The 19,828-nt window shown below is 34.4% G+C and overlaps 1 protein-coding gene across 1 annotated transcript; it reads left to right on the top strand.

Moving 5' to 3' along the window:
- Positions 1–1,009: 1,009 nt before the first annotated feature.
- Positions 1,010–13,069, top strand: LOC115443298 (alpha-tocopherol transfer protein-like). The gene is made up of 8 exons (XM_030168654.2): positions 1,010–1,172; positions 8,397–8,552; positions 9,092–9,251; positions 10,212–10,270; positions 10,848–11,044; positions 11,596–11,706; positions 11,973–12,075; positions 12,452–13,069. The coding sequence occupies exons 2-8, from the start codon at positions 8,414–8,416 to the stop codon at positions 12,601–12,603; spliced, it is 921 nt and encodes a 306-aa protein (XP_030024514.2). The 5' UTR covers positions 1,010–1,172; positions 8,397–8,413; the 3' UTR covers positions 12,604–13,069.
- Positions 13,070–19,828: the final 6,759 nt, after the last annotated feature.

Here is a 19,828-nt window from a genome sequence, read left to right as displayed (position 1 = left end):
TAAAAATATCGCTTTACAATAAGTTACTCGAACCGTAGATGTAAAATAAAAAACTGTAAGTACCGAAAAAAGTAAATATCAACCAGTGACGAAGGGTCCATATAACACGATTCCTGTCGGCTTCCCTTTTTATAGAATGTAATTATCATTAGAAGGATTAGAAGATTGCATTTATGTATATTATTAGTACCTAAATGTGCCGGCTTTCCTTTCGGAAGAATTCGCCCTTCGCCACTGATATCAACAACAACATTTTATATCTACACATCTTAATTACTCTACTACACATACATCACTCTAGAAAATACGTTCCAGAGGCTACAACACACTTTCAGTCAGAAATAAACGCACTATACTAAAAAATAATACAAAAATCGGAATAATAAAACCGAGATTTCGGTAAGAATATTTATTATTTATGGATTTTTGACACAATGTAAACAGAGGTAAAGACGAGTGTGTGGTTTCATTTATGAACGCAATGTTTTCTGTTTTCTATCATAGAGGATAAGCTTGGCTTCTTACGATATTTTTCAATAAGGAAATATTGTAACATTCATCGGTAGAGTTTAACTACAGCGGAATAATCTACATTAAACAGTATATAACTTTAGCTAAACCCAGAACTCTACCAAAAGACAAATATTAACTGTAATAATAGCTGTGGCTAGAAAGTAAAACATGTTTTACTGGAATGAAACATGACAACAGTTTAGCGAGTATGTACTCATTTTTAAGTTGTACGATTTATTACCAGGCAAAATAAATTAACTAATAAATTCAATTAGTTACCGTGATATATCTGATAAATTAACATGATTCATAGTTACGATGTCATAAAATAATCAGTAAATAAGACTTATCATTCCCTACAAAATCGCTGACATTCTCGACCCGTCTCCAACCACAGAAAGATTGTCATATACCCCCAACCTCCCCCCAAATGCAATTGCAGCCGCGTTCACGCCGCGTGACGAAATCATAAAAAGAGCGCACCGGCTGTATCGACGGCATTCGATAGAGCGCGTTAGGCCGCGCTGCGAATTCGGAATTCAAAAATATTTTTTCATTTTTTCAAAACTGTGACTTTCTATCCACAAACACGTTGCGTTCAAGTGCCAGTGTTTTTATTGTAGAGACTTTGGCGTGTGACTTAATATTCCGATTTAAAGGTGAATTTTCTTTTTTTTTATCCTGTGTATTTTAGCCAGTGTTGTGGATTATTTCAGGATTTTTGGTAAGGTTATTTAAGGAAACAGTTAAGAGATGGCGTTGCATGATAACTTTGATATAACGGATATTATGAAGAGAAATTCATCGCGTTTAAACAGCTTTCATACTGCTCTAGTTTAATTGTGCATGTATGCACTAATGCAAACAGTATTTTAAATATTGTAATAATGATTCCAAGAAAGAGTACTTACTATTTATGGCAAATGTCAAGATCGTAAAGATATTTTTAAATTAGGCTAAATAAAATAGAGAACCAAATATATAAGTGTTCTGAAATTAAATTATAAAACACTTGAAAAAAAAATATTGGCAATAATTTTCGCCTCGGTAGCGCAGTTGTATTATGATACGACTGCAGTACTAAGGTCTCGGGTTCGATTCCGTGTCGAGAAACATTGATATTGGGTCTTTTTATTCAGTATCAACCCGGAGTCTTGAATTTGTAGCTGACTTGACGATAGACTGGTTCCCTGATGGATCATCTTTGGACGGAATACACACGGCGGAAATCGGATTCATTAGTTACGCCTCTGCCTACACCTTTGGGGATAAAAGGTGTATGTGTATATGTAAACACATACACTATTCCCTAATGCTCGCAAATTATAATGCCGATTAGAACATTGTAGCACACATCATAAGCACATGAGAAGAGTTTTTACAGAATAATAGACAATACAGTATGTAACAATACAATATCTAACGATAAGTGTAGAGTTTTCTCATATGTACATCTCTCCCTAATTATAATTATTTCGAGACCTCGCTTTGAAAGAGCCATGCATCGCATGCCACTACTAGTCTTTTGAGTAAATACATACTTTTTCACTGATACCTAATATTTAATTTGCTAAAAAAGTAATTTTTAATATTTTTTTCGGATCCTCATAAGTCCGCTTTCACTGGTGTTTACTCATTTTTCATGCTTTTAAAATATTTGTTTAATATATATTCTTTTTAATATTTACCAGATACTCGACTTGAGACTTTTATACATAACATTTGTTTTGGGCTTAAGAGTTGTAGGATTTTTCTCTGGCAATTCCTGTTGCTCTTGATTCAATATAGGGTTTAGAGTCAGTGTTAGGATGTAATCAACTTAGTAGTTATGCTGATTGTTGGTCATCCAGTGGTCGAAATTCAACCATTGAAATTAGCATATTTGTAACATATATACCTATACATCATTTTTATTTTGCTGCATTCCTTTTCTATGCCCTGTAATTGTGCCAAATCTCTCACTCCCTCGTTAGCTCGATGTGCTTAAAAAAGAGTTTTTTTTTCTACACGTACGGAACCATCAATCCAAAACATTAAAGCGCTCTATAAATTATGTGAAAATGCTCATGGCTATATAACTACTGTAGATCAAAAAGAGACACAACAAACCTCGACAAGCGCCATTCTATTCTGTCCTATCACTTTTTTATCAGAAACCCAAGTAAGAAATGTAAAGAATGGCAGAATAAAAATGTTTTTATATCCAAAATATGACTACGCATATAAAGCCAGCCACGATTTAGAATATCTAGCTTTAAATCACAAAACACATATAAATGAAACATGATTCAACATAAATTGTGGAAAGTGGAAATTATAATTTTGTACGTGTAATGTCCGCGATTATTTAACGGCGCTGGACGGCTTCAAAAGATTTGTTACGCGATAACAATGCTGGCTGAAACGGCGAGAAATCTTAATGGTTCACGTTTGGTGCCTTTCGAAATAATAACATAAAGATGCTATCGGATGATACAGCATACGTTTTGTACTAGACGGCCATTGTTTATATTATAGCGTGAAATATAGTTGCTCGATGAATCGAATTCTGAAGTCAGATACAGATTCTTTTTTACTGCCTTGAATGACGAGCTTGCAGCTCGCGTGATGGTAAGCGATACGACCCATTAACGGTAGAAGTAAACACCATCCATCACCTTGAATTACAAAGTATGGTTTGGTATTCTACTGCGCTCGCCATTCTAAGACATGAGGTGTTAAGTCTTATTATGACAAGTAGTTACACTGGCTACAATGTCCTTCAAATCGGAACACAACAGTGACTACACACTGCAGCCTGGCATCAGAAATAGACATTGCGGCGGTACCTACCCAAACGGACTCTCACATAAGAGAGAACTACCACCAGTAAATTAATAGTGAGCAGTAAGGCATACTTACTGACAACACAATTCTAGGGCCCATATATATACATCACAGTTTCGCCCTTAATTACGATACCAGCTAAGACGCTGTCAAATTAAAGTCAGCAACTTAAGCTCGTCGGTATTTAATAAACATATCAACATCTCAAATCTTATCTTAAGTCACAGTCATGAGGGATTTTATCAGCTAAGGTTTTTTTTTTATTTTATGTTAATTTCAACCCTTTTAAGGAACCTATACTATAATATAAAGCTAAAGAGTTTGTTTTTGTTTGAACGCGCTAATCTCAGGAACTATTGGTTCAAATTGAAAAATTATTTTAATGTTGGATAGCCCATTTATTGATGAAGGCTATAGGCTATATAATATCACGCTATGAATAATAGGAACGAAACATCAATGAAAAATGATACAAAAACGGGAGAAATTTATTCGTTTTGAAAGTTTTCGTTGGTTGCGCTGCTTAAACGGTTAAAGTTACGCAACAAACATATACGATGGAATTATTCCTCTCAAAAAGTTCTAAAAATATATTATAAAACAAAGTCCCTCGCCGGATCCGTGTGCCTGTCTGAATGCGATAAATTCAAAAACTACCGCAATTTGGGATGGAGATAGTTCGAGACCCTGGGAAGCACATAAGCTAATTTCTATCCCGAGAAAATATATAGCGGCACTTTTATCACAGAAAACTCTTTCACGCGAACGTAACCGAGAGCAAAACTAGTATTTTATTGTTTAATCGGAAATATATTTAAAAAAACTGAATAAATAAATATCCATTAAATGTAAACCCACTTATATAAATAATGTAATCACGAACCATAAAAATATTATTTGCGTGTTTAAAAAAAATGACGGCAGTAAATGTAAAAGTAAATAGAAAGTCCTTTCGCTTGCTTAATCTCTATTAGTGACAGGCGAATTCGCGTCAAGATATTGAGGGTTGAAGTAAGCGATAATGACTAATATTTGCACAGATTTGTACTTTGGCATGATCGTATCTTAATCGCTGACTAAGAGCCGGCGCATATAAGTATGGGGGAGCGCAGCGGAGAGAATTTTTTACTGTCAAACTAATATCGACTTTGTTCTTATTGAAATAATATTCAAAATCAATTAACACAAATCTAATGCAATTTATTAAGTAAAGCGCCGTGCAGACGCTCTTCTGATACTGACAATGTTGGTAGAGCAACTGTTAGTTTAACAGTACTGACGTATGCCTAACAAGATGACAATGTCTTCTCAACGTCTATTTCACAACAAAAATTCAAATTGTATTAGATTTAATATATTAATATACATACAAGTATAATCTATTAAGGACAATGTAAATACAGATAAAGTGACGATATACAAAAACAATTTTACTTCTAAAGAAATAAGTGCTCTATTGATAAACATCTAGATGTCGTTTTAGATTGCAAGTGATATCCTGTTCAACACATTTTGAAACTATTTTGATACCCATCACTGTAAACATGGTAATAGTACATGTCATACTGTCGTGAAGCAAATTTCACGATTATATTCATCCATCATGCTTTGAATCAACCGGTGTATCTTATCTCTAAGTTATCTTAACCATGTTGAATAAAGTATTTGTATTGATGTATAATTCTTTTTTTAAATAATTTGTCTTAAATAAAAAAGTGGTGTCTATCTTTTATATTTTGAGCTTTGTGATGTATATGCGGTGTGTAAAGGCGAATTCAGATACATTTTATTATGTTTCAATATACTCAGGCACTACTTAAGAAATTTTTGTTCATATAATAGGTAATTTTCATAAAAAAAAATCTGTAATTGGATATTTTAATTTTTTTTTATGTAAAAACATATTGAAGATGGTAAACTACACCATTGGTATATAAAATATGGCATTTTTGATACATTCTTAAAATAGTTAAACACAATTTTTAAAAATAAATTCATTTCCCATCTCCGATTTTATATACAAAATTATTACAACATCAAATAACATCTATAAAATGTAATTCTTTATTCCAACCGCAGCGAACATAATTTAAAAAACGCACATTAGAAATGCAAAAGCCTAGAAGACAAATGAAGCATAACCCCTCGGACATGACTTCCGTGCCGTGCGTCATTAGTGAGCATTGTGTTATACGGTACAACTACCGTTATCGTAAATGTCGATGCAATTCGAACTCGTATTGCTACCTAATTTCTTTTTCACAAAACACTGGCTGGAATTTTTATAATACTGGCTATTTAGTTTTTATATTGGACTAATGCTGGACATTCTATTGCTACCTATTTCTTTTTACTAAACACTGGCTGGAATTTTTATTGTACTGGCTATTTAGTTTTTATATTAGACTAATGCTGGAAATTCTATTGCCAACTAATTTCTTTTTCACAAAACACTGGCTGGAATTTTTATACTGGCTATTTAGCTTTTATTTTGAACTAGTGCTAGATATTCTATTTTTAAATTATAAAGATAAGTGGTAATTTTATTTATTACACGATTATGTGGGAGTAATACGCGTAGAATCTAAGTAACCTTAATTGTTACTCTAGTCATAATTGAAGTGTGAGCAGTGGAATTATAAATTGATCAAATGTATCTGAAAATTCTGGTATAAAAATCTGGTAATTAATTAAATATTTGGCAATGCAGAGTTTGAATACATATCTTCCATTGATGGTAGTTAGAGAGGTCAAATCATACAAATCATTGTTCCCCGAATTCACCTTCAATATCTTCTTTTTCGTCCGCATTGGCGATGCTCATAATCTCATCTCTTCAAATTATAATTTTAAATAGACTTTATATACGATAACATTCAATATTCATTACTCGTCATATATTTCGTTGAATATTTATGATTACTTACTTTCATTGGCACAATAACTAGCATTAAATAACATTTTACGATTTCTTTACTATTAACAGTTAAATAACACTTGAATTTGTAGTATTTTTATGAATATTTATGTAAAGATTTCATTTTTGCGTTTAAAAAAGGTAATTTAAATTATGTATGTAATAAACTAGTCCAAATTATTTTAATTAAACAACATAACAGCATTAAAATTAAAAACTACATGAAAAATTATCATTTTTACAGATTTCTCTTATTACGCCATCTATTATCGAACTACGGAACTTTTAAAAACAAATAATATGAATAGTATTATCTCGTCACAAAGCCGTTAAAATTATACAACTTAATACACAGATTTAAAAACAGATGGCGCTTCCAAGAATTCATATTCCAAGATTCCTCGCATGCGTCTTAATAATTTATACTGCACGCGAATGATAAACAACAATTATACGAATAATCAGAGCGAATTACTTAAAATCGTGACCGTTGAAAATGTACTGCGGTGAAAGCATTCGCGTAAAAACTTAAATTGTTAATCACTTTTTTGCCGCACGAAAACCGTTCCGCTGTGTGATCTGAACATTCACTTTTTATTTGGGTTACATACAACTGTAGAAGGGATAAGCTAAGGATTTCTCTGTTTCATATCGTTGTTTTAATCACTTTAAATAATATTTAACGCTGTTTATAAGTCAAGAATCTCGAGAGGTCTATCTCGTGCATTATCAATTGAATGCTCCATGTTTAACACCTGTATCTAGGTATAGGATCTTCCTTCATAAGGTATTAGGATAAGATAGCTATGCTGGGTAAATTATAATCTCTACCTTCGATTTTAAATAGTATAATGACATAATAATTCATTTCATTTATACTTATGTTTACGCGAATTTGACATCGTAATAAAACTAGTTGTCGGATGTTATGTTTTGTATATTTTAATCTTGTGCCGACGTTTCGAAGGCTTTGTAACCGTCATGGGACTGAGATGTTAGTCGTCCGAAAAATCTAAGTTACGATATCTACCTCCATTTAAAAATTTTACATTTTTTTTTTTTTGTTGGTGACGGTCTGATCTACGCAGAATGAGCTAAATGAGCACTATAAAGTGTAATGAATTTGTTTTTTATTAAAAAACCGCAATAAATTTGGAAAGCAAGTTTTATTTCAAAATCCATTCGGTTTTCAAAAAATTATACCATAATATAGTGGTTTCGGTAGGAAAAAATAGTAGGTAGGAAAAAATATAATAATTTATGTTCACCTGTACTAATAGTTTAGAAGTTAATGAATATTGTATCAGTGAAAATAAATCTACGTTTCACCACTCTTGTACATATACGACCACTCGCATCGCGAACTATGGAGCCAAGGTTGAATTTCGTAACCACACTGCCATAGAGTTTCGAAATTATCTATGGTTTTATGGTTACGAAGGTTACATTACTTCACTTGGAGTGATGTCGGAATATGTATCAAACGTAATAGAAATATGGTTAGTATTGCAATGGCTGGTTTGTAATTAGATGAATAGGCGGTAGGCGTAATGATTCTGATTGTTATTCTTTTTCTCAAAAAAGAGTAAATTACATTTTGATACTATTGTCTGATGACGTAAGAAATATTAGCAAACTGTGCAAATTTTGAAAATAATTTCGTAGTGCATTGTGATTGTCATCCAGAGACTCTAGATGTTAAGTCCCATAAGACTCTCGTCATATCGGACGTAAATTCCAAGCTTAGGTACTAGTAAGAATAACGTAGTTGTATTGCGGTACAACTATACTGCTGAGGTCTCTGGTTCGATAGCACGGTTGGTTAAAATGAGATTGGGTTTTTCTGTTTAATATTACCCTGGAGTCTGGAATTTTTGCCCGAAATGACGATAGGCTCCTCCTCTATCACATCATGCGACGGAATACATACAGCGGACAGTGGATGCACCAGTTGCGCCTCTGCCTACTCATACGAGGATACAGAGCTTGTGTGTTTATAAGTCTTATATTCTGAAAATCGAACCCTGAAAATTTTAAATTAACATCCATATAATTTATTAGTCTGCTAAGACTTGCATAAAATTACGTGGAAACCAAACCCAATAAATCAAAATTTCAAATGAATTTTTATCTCTTCCAGGACCAGTCGAAGCCAAGATGACGCTAGAACAGCCAGCCGGTGAGATGTGGCAGAAGATCCGCGAAGAGCTGAACGAGAATGTAGATACCAGGGATGCGGACCTGGCGCATATCAAGGAATGGCTGAAGAAGGAACCCCATCTACCTGACGAGTTCGGTGAGTTAAGCCTCCTTCACTTCCCTTTCGCTCCGTAGTTAGTTAAAAATCAAAGTAACGATATCAACCTACATTTTACATTATACTTCTTTATGTCGCTAGTTAGTTAAAAATCAATGATACAATACAACATACAATTGTACTTTATTTAGCTGTTAACGGTCTAAAGTTTTATTTCGATATCCATATGAATTTTAAAAAAAATCCCAGTATTTAGTTATTAGTTACAAGTCATGTGAAATAGGATTCTGGAGTCGTTCCTGTACACCATAACAATTGTTTTTAAGTCGTATTATTGCCCATATTAACTGTCTGAGAAATTACAAATAGTGGGTTGGATTTCCGCGCTAATGAGTGTCAGTGATTTATATATTTTTTTATAAACGTGGGTTTGGTTCTAGCAGCAATTGTTAAAAACCTTCGTAGTTATCCTTGACATTAGTAATGATAATCATATTAAACGAAAAAATAACTTCATAATAAATTATTTGTTTTTTGTTAAAATATCTTATTCTAACTCTCTATATCTTTTCCGCCAGATGACCAGCGTATCATGACCTTCCTCCGCGGTTGCAAGTTCTCTCTGGAGAAGACCAAACGTAAACTGGACATGTACTTCACAATGCGTACCGCGGTACCGGAATTTTTCACCAACCGTGACGTCGCGCGCCCTGAACTACAAGAAATCTTGAACATTGTGTAAGTATTTAATTAGGTGCATTATCAATAAAAATGTACACACCTTAGATTTACACATCTCTAGGGGACAGCTATAAGTTTTTAAATCCACAATCGCCTTAATTGAAGTCATTATAATTTACTAGCTTTAGCTCATGGCTTCGCTCACGTAAATGAGTTTCCGGGAATAAAAATCCCGCCATATATTTTCTCGATATAGAAAGTAGCCTATAACCTTCCCAGGGCTTAAACTATCTTCATACTAAATTTCATAAAAATCCTTTCTGCAGATTTTGAGAATATCGATAACATACAGACAGAAAAGGGGACTTTGTTTTATATGAATAGATAACATCTACAATTTTGAAAAAACTCTGTCTTTTTACTGCCATATTATCTTATTTCCAAATGACATCAATATCATTGTTTTCATAACGATTCCAATTAATATGACATATTTATTGATAGCTGTAAAACAATAAGGATGATTAATCGACATAATTGTATAATTGGCATTAAGTAAAGAATTCCCGTAACCCGTGGAAATTGTTATCGTTATGTGATTTGTGAGTTTTTTTTATAGTACAGCCAGCTACAAAAGTACCTGAATAAATTTACACCAGCTGTCTATTTTCCCGAAATAAAAAGTAGCATATATCAGCCAGGAGTAATTTAGCTTCCTATTAGTGAAAGAATTTTCAAAATCGGTTCAGTAGATTCAGAGTTAAGACCCTACAAACAAAGCTACAAACATTCCTCTTTATAATATTAGTATGGTTTGTTATTGACATAAATTATCATGGATAAATACTATAAAATTGTACATTGTGTGTCAATTATAATACTTTGCGGTGAATTATATAGCCTGTTGTATTTTATATTACATTAAATGTTTACATTTATTTTTATAAGTTCATTACTCTTCTTACAGTTTAATGCATTGATAATACTTAACATTATTAATATCATATTTGTTTTCAGTCAAATGCCACCATTGCCCGGCATCACTCCTGAAGGTCGAAGAGTTGTCATTATGAGAGGTAAAAATGATTCTACCTTACATTCATACATTAGACATTTAAATATAATAATAAATAAGTCATAAAGCTTTCAAATTTGGCGGAAGAAGTAGCTGTCAAATAACAGTATTAGCAAACTGTGACGTCACTGAGTGTCATCAGCAATAACGCTTCGTATGTAAGAAAGAGATAGTGCGACGAGCCCAGAACAGCACCACACCACACACCATGGTCATGGTTGTCGCATTGGTGATATAGGAAAAGTTGTCAGCATCGTTAGTCTTCTCGGCAATGTTCGTAGTTCTGCTAATGCTTCTAAATTTTTGTCGCATAGTAGCGCTGTGTGTTCACTCTGCAATGGCAGACGGTTTGCTATTTTGTTTAAATCAATCCAGCGAATAGAAGATCTACCTCTAGTTCTTTTTCCTTCTATTTGTCCCCGTACCTATAATTATCATCGTTTACTGGACAGTAGTGTTAAATATCAAATAATAACTTACAACGTAGCGTCTATACCTATTGGCTTCAGACCCTGCGAACCTACAATAAACTTATCTTAACATATCTCTCATAACTAATTTGAAACATTTCTCATCAGGTGTAGACAAAGACGCCCAAACTCCCAATGTGGCTGATGCCTTCAAACTAGCCCTTATGCTTGGTGACGTCAGACTGGCGGAGGAGAAAGAAGGAGTCGCAGGAGATGTATACATCCTTGACGCGTCCGTGGCGACACCAACACACTTCGCCAAGTTCACACCAACGCTCGTCAAGAAGTTCCTCGTCTGTGTACAGGTTGGTAAAACTCGGAGACATTAAGCAGTATAGTTATGGACCGGATATCAGGACCAAATTTGTGCTCCAATAGTTATCTATATATATAAAAATGAATCCCTATTTCCCTTGTTCACGCCATCACGCATGAACGGCTGGAGCGATTTCAGTTTTTTTTATTTGGTTGTGTTTGTGGAGAAGAATGATCTTATGAAAGAAAAAATTAAGGAAGTTGAGCGGAACGTTAGAAAACTTAAGAAAAAAATTATTTGATTGACAGAATGCGCGCTGCAAATTGATAGTTTACAGGACACCGTCTGTCGAGTCAGCTAGTTACCCAATAATAATTGGTTATCTTATTCAAAATATCCGTGTGATAAAATGCCACAGCTTCCTTTCATATTAATACAAAATAACATATTTTTTAGTAGCAAACTTGACGATTTACGTATGACCACAAGTTTTTGTATGATTTTACACACATCAATGAAAATTTTTGGTTTTTATATTACTAAATAAAAACTCATATGGTAGTTAGTAGCTGTATTAATATCTAATATTATTTTTTTCAGGAAGCCTACCCAGTAAAGCTGAAAGAAGTCCACGTCATCAACGTTTCACCTCTTGTAGACAAGATTGTTAACTTCGTCAAACCATTCATCAAGGACAAGATCAAAGAAAGGGTATGTGCATATATATTATCATCACACAATTCTTACCCAGTAATCTTTGGATCATCTAGCAAAATATGAATATCTACAATATAGACTCATTCTCGAAAAAGACTAAGAAAAAAAATATCAAGCTTTTATAAACAATGTAATCACTTTTTTAAACTTTTTTTTTTGGTTTTGTGAAATCTTATAAAACGTGGGTAGACCAAAAAGAAATTTAATAATACAAGTATATCAAGGGATGTAAATTATACTAAATAATCTTATTTTTACAGATCTTCTTGCACACTGACGTCAATGATCTGTACAAATACGTTCCTAAGGACATGCTCCCTGCTGAGTACGGGGGCAATGCTGGACCCATGAATGACCTTCACAGTGAGTCCTACAAATTCATTATTCATTGAACTGTTTTAGTGTAACTGTTTCACTGCAAATTTCAGTCACTTTTTATGTAGAAATTACGCGATATCTTTATTTACATCGCATTATCAATTTCTCTCTCTAAATAAATATTTCATGAGTACATAAGATAGATTTCATTGCACACCATATACAGTAGTTTTCAATAAACCACCGTCATTTTTTTTCAATCCAGCGCGGAAATGGATCAATCAGAATAACGTTTTTTAACATGCTTAGAAATGACTTAAGTATTTGATTGATTTATTTACGAGATCGTATCAAATATGAAGATTGACAACGTGGCTGATAATTAAAACAACTACTATAAATCTCATATTTTTAATTCCAGATTCATGGGTGAAGAAACTAGGTGAATACACAGACTGGTTCACAGAAAACGAGAACATCAAAGCCAATGAGGCACTCAGACCCGGAAAGCCGACCAACTACGACGAACTCTTCGGAATAGACGGCTCCTTCCGTCAATTGGTTATTGACTGAAAACATTTATAAACTGTATAAAACTTTATAAACCATCGACAATCAATTGACAGTTTTTTTAACATCGTAAGACATTTCGGTGTCTATAGCTAAATATGCGGCATATGAATTAAGAATTCAAAAGTATCGAATGATATTGTCGATGGTAAATCCTAGTTCGTGCAAACATGCTTCTCTTTATAAGTCAATTCATCCAGTCAAGTTGATTGTTAAATTTAACTTGTGTAGGTTATTCTCTTCTATCGCTTACTTCATTACCAATTGGTACTTTAATTATGGTTTACAGACTCAATCTCATATCGCAGTGCTTAAATTTTGAGCTAACTGTAACGGAAGTTGTATGTTATTTTGTTTGTATACCATTTCATCCTATTATTTTAATTGTCAACCAAAGTATTGCTCAATTTATATACGTATTAACGTGTTGCATGGTGTTTTGTTATAAATAAATACTCTCTTTATATAATTGTGTTTTATTCTTGTTAAAACTATTTACTAATAATTATTTTTATTATAGCTAAAACCTTGTTAAAACAACAATATTTCTTACTATACCTAAATACTGTATGTTTTTTTCGCTTATCGCAGCAATTGCGGCTAATTTGCTAGTAGTTATTGAAGACTTCCATTGTCTATCTCGGAAGATCTTCATTAGTTCCTTAATAAGTTATATACTAAAACCTTCCCTAAAAATATACATTAAAATATTGAAAATCTCGTCCAAATCGTATGATACATCATTTCCTGATATAGACTACATAATCTGATGTACCAGTTTGTAATGTACCAGAATAGAGTAGTTGACTACTTATTTAAATACATTTATTATTTACAATTTTATGGAGAAATAATTTTCAAAATCCAAGCTATAATAAATAAGCTATAAAACTGAAATTTGATTGCTGTCAAATCATAGTAATAACAAACTGTGTCGTCATCGAATGTCTCCGGCTATAACAAAACGTGCGTGAGAAAGAGATAGAGCGATAAGTCCCACTTCTACTCACAACGATATTTCAAACATGAATAACTATTTTATTTTTAAACCAATTTTGATGCTGATTTAACAAAAGAATTTCTTTTTCATATCATTTTCTTGTACATATAAAATAATTACAAAATCGAAGATAGGAAACTACCGTATTGTATGTCCCTACGTTTGTTTTAGTTACAGTTTAGCTTAACTCATCTCACAGAGTTATTATTACACAGATTTATTATTGCAAATGTTATAAGATAACATTTGCAATAATAAATCTATTTCAAAATAAAATGTATAATAAATTTTATATTCTATGCCTCTGTGTTCTGTTACATTTAAAAACGAAAAGTGTTCTTGATTCCGTCAGAAGAGTCAGTATTTTTGTTTCTTTTTATGAACTACGATGTAACAGACTTTGGATTTAACGAATATACTGCTTTTAGTCCAGTACTAACTTTCATAAAACTTACTCAATCTTAATTTATTTGAAACCCGTAGATAAAATAATATGGAAGTTATTCCGCAACGGCACATGCGCGTAAAGCGAAAAATTGTGCCACTCTGGCATAATTGCGACGATCAAAATATACAACAAATCTTAATGTTGATATTTTAATTGGGCTTCTCTTCACTTCAAATGAATTGAAGTCATATTCCTATAACAAAAAAGTTAGTTTTTATATGAACACCGAGTTCTGCCCCCAACATTGTTTTGAAGATGCCGCTCAATACGATGCTCCATTTTCCGAATGTGGTCGTGTTTTTTATAACAATGGAACAACACAATTGTTCACATATTTTTTGCCTAATAATGAATCGGACCGATTCTTTGAAATGTCATAATATTTATTCGAATGCAATTAATTTAATGTATTTATTGAACTACATTAATCTGAAACAATCATAGTTGTCTAATATCAAATTAATATTATTATGAGCCCACCACAGTAGTTTTGAAGAGTTGTATTTTGCGCAAAACATTTCTATAAACTTTACTACATCTCACAGAAAGTGTAGGGAGAAGGAGAGTATATCCGGTTCCACCAGGCCGGCATAATTGTGTCAACTGCCGAGGGGTAATCATCTCTCTTCAATCGACATTCTATTGGACGCTACTCCACTTACCATCACATGTGGCGACTTTTCTGTGCACGTATAATAAAATTATTGCCAGAATAATATGTTTTGATCGAAATTATCGTGCCACGTTCATAAAAAAATACATTTCAAATACAACCAAAATGTAGGGTATACATTTCCAATTCCTTATTGCATGTAAATCCAATCCCGGTCGCTAATTAGTATTGTGATATAAATTTAGTAAATGCAATAATTCGCGTCCATCCTATTGCGACGGTGGCAATCAGACCGCGACAAAGCAACTCGCGTAACGGTGCTCATAGCAATGTACATCCGATTGAGAAACGAGGAGTCACAGGTTTCGTGGTTGTATTGGAAAAAAATAAATAATATGTACTACATAATATCGCCTCATTGATTTAACCCGTAGTAATATACGCTGACAAATTAAAAAAGGAAAAGGACTTCATGAATGTCTTATCTTACTTATTACTAATATTACATTATAATATTATAAATACGAATGCTTCAATATTTTGTCATTCGTTAGAAGTAAACGCAGTAACTGCTAAACGGTTTGGATGAAATTTGACACATGAATAGATCATGTCCTGAAGTAACATATACTATTTTTTCTATTAAATTGCTTCCGCGGGAATTGTTTGAATTTTTAATCAGATTTTTTTAGTAAGCACCATGGATCGTATAGATAACGATATGTATCATTATAGTGATTTACGGATTTCTGTAGCCAGAACGAGTAAAGCCGCGAGCAACACATAGTTTAATATAAATGCATAGAATAATGAAAGGAAAACTTAAAGGAATAAGACTAAACATAAACTTTCCTCTTAATCTACATATTATCATGATTTTTCCATCATTTTGTATTTTCCACGAGCGTGATTTAGTTCAAGATTAGGGTACGCTGGAAAATACATGGTGCAATTGCGCTTCTCCACACATATTATTAGTGAGAAATAGTCTCTCATCAGGCGACACTAGGACCCTACTCCATTTATCATCAGGTTAGGAGGGTAGCTCGCAATACTCGTATAAAGAAAACACCCTATATATGGAACTGTAATAAAGTAAGCAAAAATATTTAAAAGCAGGCATTAGCGTAAGCCTTACTTTCATTTTTATGTTAGATAAGCAAATAGGCTCCCCTAATGAAATCCATCCCCTGAGCTTTATAGCTGAAAGTAAATAAATAAAAAAAAAGTTATCAAGTCAACAACCTCCAAAACTAAGTAACAAAGCTCTGCCTTCGATGCTAAATTTCATTTCAAGGTTAACATCTTATTTATTTATTTAAGGACCTCCAACGAACGATACACGACATATAATAAAGACAATGTTTGTAGCATTATTACAAATAAAAAATGTGTTGTGCTCCTTCAATTATAGGAGACCACAGCTTGCAAATTTATATTTTGGTACAGAGGCATTTATATAATATACATCAGCCCTGTATTATATACTTGTCTCACTGTTGGGCACGGGCCTCCTCTACTACTGAGAGGGATTAGGCCTTATTCCACCACGCTGGCCTTATATTTAGATATCTTAAATAGACAATAATATAATACCCAGACAGATACTTGCATATTATACTGTATAAGACCGCAGTTCCGCCCTGGCCGCGTTCCCCGTTCCCCTGACCCTTCTAATAGTTCCGACCCGCGTGCCAAATACGGTAATGGATAGATGGTCAACGCTCATCCCTATTTTCTATGTTCTACGTTGAGGGGTTCCTTTTTACGTACTTAGCCCGTAGTAGGTCGGGCCGTTGTGCGTGGGATGCCGACTATGGGTCTAACCAGGATCGCAGGATCTTCCTGGTTCCTCCACAGGCTTCTCGGAGTGACCCCGGTGTGTCGAGGATTTCAGCCCGTTGTGCAGCTGCTCCTCCGCATTCCGTGATAACGTGAGAGGCTGTTTCGTCATCCGACAGACATACCCTGCAAAGCGGGCTGTCGGAACGCTCATCCCTAATCGCTGAACTTCATCCTCTCCCAATGACCGCCCTGAGCCGAGGTTCGTAACACGTAAGTGGGTTACCCTCAACATGGTCGCTTAATTTTTCAAGAGTTTCGAGCGCCTAAAGCGCTTATTCAAAAGTCATGTGAGTTTGTACAAGCCGACCCTTGTAAGAAGCCCCCTCCTCCCCGAGGCAATTCTTGTACGCTCCGTCTCCACACCGAATGCACGCCCATGCACAGGGGGACATTTGTCTCGGCCACATAGTCAAATGTGTATACCTCATGGTTGTACACATTGCCTATGAGAGACTCGCGAACATTTCCTTTCTTTATTTCTTTTCCGCCCCGCCCATCCTAAGATGGTCCCTTCTCCTTCCTCAACTTTTCCTTCTTAGTTTCCTCTTCAAATTTTCCTCCAGGGCCCTGCATTCGTTAAGCCGGGGGATTTTAGTATCTCATTCGCTTTTTCCCCCGATGTTGACTGCGGGGTCAGTATCTATAAAAAAACCCTTGTCAGGCTAACAAACGTAAGTCAAGCAAAAAAAAAAAATAATACTTACATCAAAATACAAGAAAGCCAAATGATGACGTCACGTTTCAAGCACCATTGTCGTCTTAAAATTGTGGAACTAATCCTTACCAATCTAACCAAATTATTGACAAACTCCCAGACAATTAGTTCATTCTTAAAATCATGCTATTACAATGTTATGTAAAGATATAAACAAAAAAACTTCTGTTGTTGCATTACCTTGACGTAATGGCAGGTGAGTTGACGGATTTTGAGGTCTATGACTAAGTAATATGACTGTATTTCAGATGTCAAGGATAGCCAAACAGTCAATATTGCCGATAGGCGGCAGATAGATTTTGTGCAATAGGTTAGTACATTTGAAAGTTCTGCTAGGCAATAACTTCTAAATGTTTGGATAATTGATACGTCTAATACAGTATTCAGATATTTAATAATATAATGGAATAATAATAACATCAGGCCTGTATTATATACTGTTCCACTACTGGGCACGGGCCTCCTTTGTTACTGAGGAATTATCCTGTAACCACGTTGGAATAGTGCGGATTTGGTAGACTTCACATACCCTCAAAATTCTTACAGAGAACTTCTCAGATATGCAGGTTTCTTCACGATGATTTCCTCCAGCGTCAAATCAAACTATAATACAGAAATACTAGACCCATAATTTTATAAGTCATACATGCCCTTGAGATTTGAACCTGCAGACATTCGTCTCGGCAGTCCGTTCCACACCCAACTAGGCTATTACCGCTTCTAATTTCGTAATGCCTACCTAGTAACTATTGGATATAAAAAAGTCTATCAGGTTCGACTTCCTTTTATTTTTTATAGTATACGAAGGAAGGGAGTCACAGATTATAATCTCCTGTACCCCTAGCTCGAATTTAATAATAATAATATCAGCCCTATATTACTTATATACTTGCCCACTGCTGAGCACGGGCCTCCTCTACTGATGAGAAGGATTAGGCCTTAGTCCACCACGCTGGTCTAGTGCGGATTGGTAGACTTCACACACCTTCGAAATTCTTATAGAGAACTTCTCAAATGTGCAGGTTTCCTCACGATGTTTTCCTTCACCGTTAAAGCGAACGATAAATTCACAAAGAATACACACATGATTTTAGAAAAGTCAGAGGTGTGTGCACTTGGGATTTAAACCTGCGGACATTCGTCTTGGCAGTCCGTTCCACACCTAACTAGGCTATCGCCGCTTTTACTCTTATCATATCGTTACTCTATGGCTTCCTTTAAGTAAATTTTTGTATGGAATTTTTAATAGCTCGCCGCACAAAAATGTGCCAACTGCGCGTGTAAATTTTGAATAGTAAGTCGTATAACCCTACTAATATTATAAATGCGAAAGTTTGTGAGGATGGATGTATATTTCTTCCTCTTTCACGAAAAAACTACTGAACGGGTTTGGATCAAACTTTATAGTAATATTGCTTATTCATCAGAATATCACATAGGCAAAAAATTATAATGATTTTGTGTAATTTGGTCATAAAATAACGATACATATCAAGTAAGTCGGAAAAAAAATATCCCGGAGAACTACTTCACGCGGGCGAAGCCGCGAGCAAAAGCTAGTTATAGTTAAGTATATGTTGAAGTACGGAATACAACGGCAAGTGTCTTTTTTGACGTATAGGATCGTCTGATGAATACCAAATACGTTAAGTTACTCGATACATAGATATTCTATACTATAATACGTAAATTCATGCGAAGGTGGTGATGTTTGGATTACTGTAATTTGTAATAATAATATCATCCCCGTATTATATACTTGCCCACTGCTGAGCACGGGCCTCCTTTACTACTCAGAGGGATTAGGCCTTAGTCCACCACGCTGGCCTAGTGCGGATTGGTAGACTTCACACACCTGCGAAATTCCTATAGAGAACTTCTCAGATCGTCTTGGTAGTCCGTTCCACACCCAACTAGGCTATCGCTGCTTCGTAATTTGTAAATATTCTGAATATCAAAGGTTTTACTGAAGCATTACTGGCCTTCAAGGATACATTTTTTGTTTATTTTTTTTACGACGTTTAAAGATTTATAGACATATTTCAAACTAGGAGCCGCACTGATAAAGCCAACTTTCTGAAAATTTATTACAGGACGTTTTGTGTCTGCCCTGAGGTCCTTTTCTAAGATGTCTATAACATTGATTTTAATTACGATAGTTTATGGGCTAATATAATAATATCAGCCCTGTATTATATACTGTCTCATTGCTGGGCACGGGCCTTCTCTACTATCGAGAGGGATTGGGCCTTAGTCCACCACGCTGGCCTAATGCGGATTGGCATATGCCCTCAAAATTCTTTGAGAATTTCTCAGTTATGCAAGTATCAACGGGGCGTGATGACGAAGGCTGCAAAGTCTTCGAAAGAAAATTGTAACATAAAAAAAACGCGATCAAATTCGAAAATTAGAATTATTTCAATGTCGTACATTCGCGTAAACGTAAGAAATATAACAAAATAATTAAACTTAATTTTGAATAACATCAAACATTTCAAAATAGAAAAGAGCGTACTGCGATTTTACTTCCGGGAAAATAGTTTTACATGGCTAGGCTAGTCCACACAAATCAAAGGTAACAAAAGAGATAAAAAGGCCAAGTTCTTC

Source organism: Manduca sexta, chromosome 9 (genome assembly GCF_014839805.1).
Source record: "Manduca sexta isolate Smith_Timp_Sample1 chromosome 9, JHU_Msex_v1.0, whole genome shotgun sequence".
NCBI lineage: Eukaryota > Metazoa > Arthropoda > Insecta > Lepidoptera > Sphingidae > Manduca > Manduca sexta.
Note: the sequence above shows the minus strand (reverse complement) of the source record. Positions and strands in the feature narration are given on the sequence as shown.

What these genes read in the sequence shown, in the direction of transcription:
- LOC115443298 (XM_030168654.2), top strand. Translation starts at nt 8,414, where the DNA reads ATGACGCTAGAACAGCCAGCCGGTGAGATGTGGCAGAAGATCCGCGAA. An exon ending in CAAGAAATCTTGAACATTGT is followed by an intron (nt 9,252 to 10,211) that starts GTAAGTATTTAA and finishes ATTTGTTTTCAG; the next exon opens with TCAAATGCCACCATTGCCCG. An exon ending in AGTTCCTCGTCTGTGTACAG is followed by an intron (nt 11,045 to 11,595) that starts GTTGGTAAAACT and finishes TATTTTTTTCAG; the next exon opens with GAAGCCTACCCAGTAAAGCT.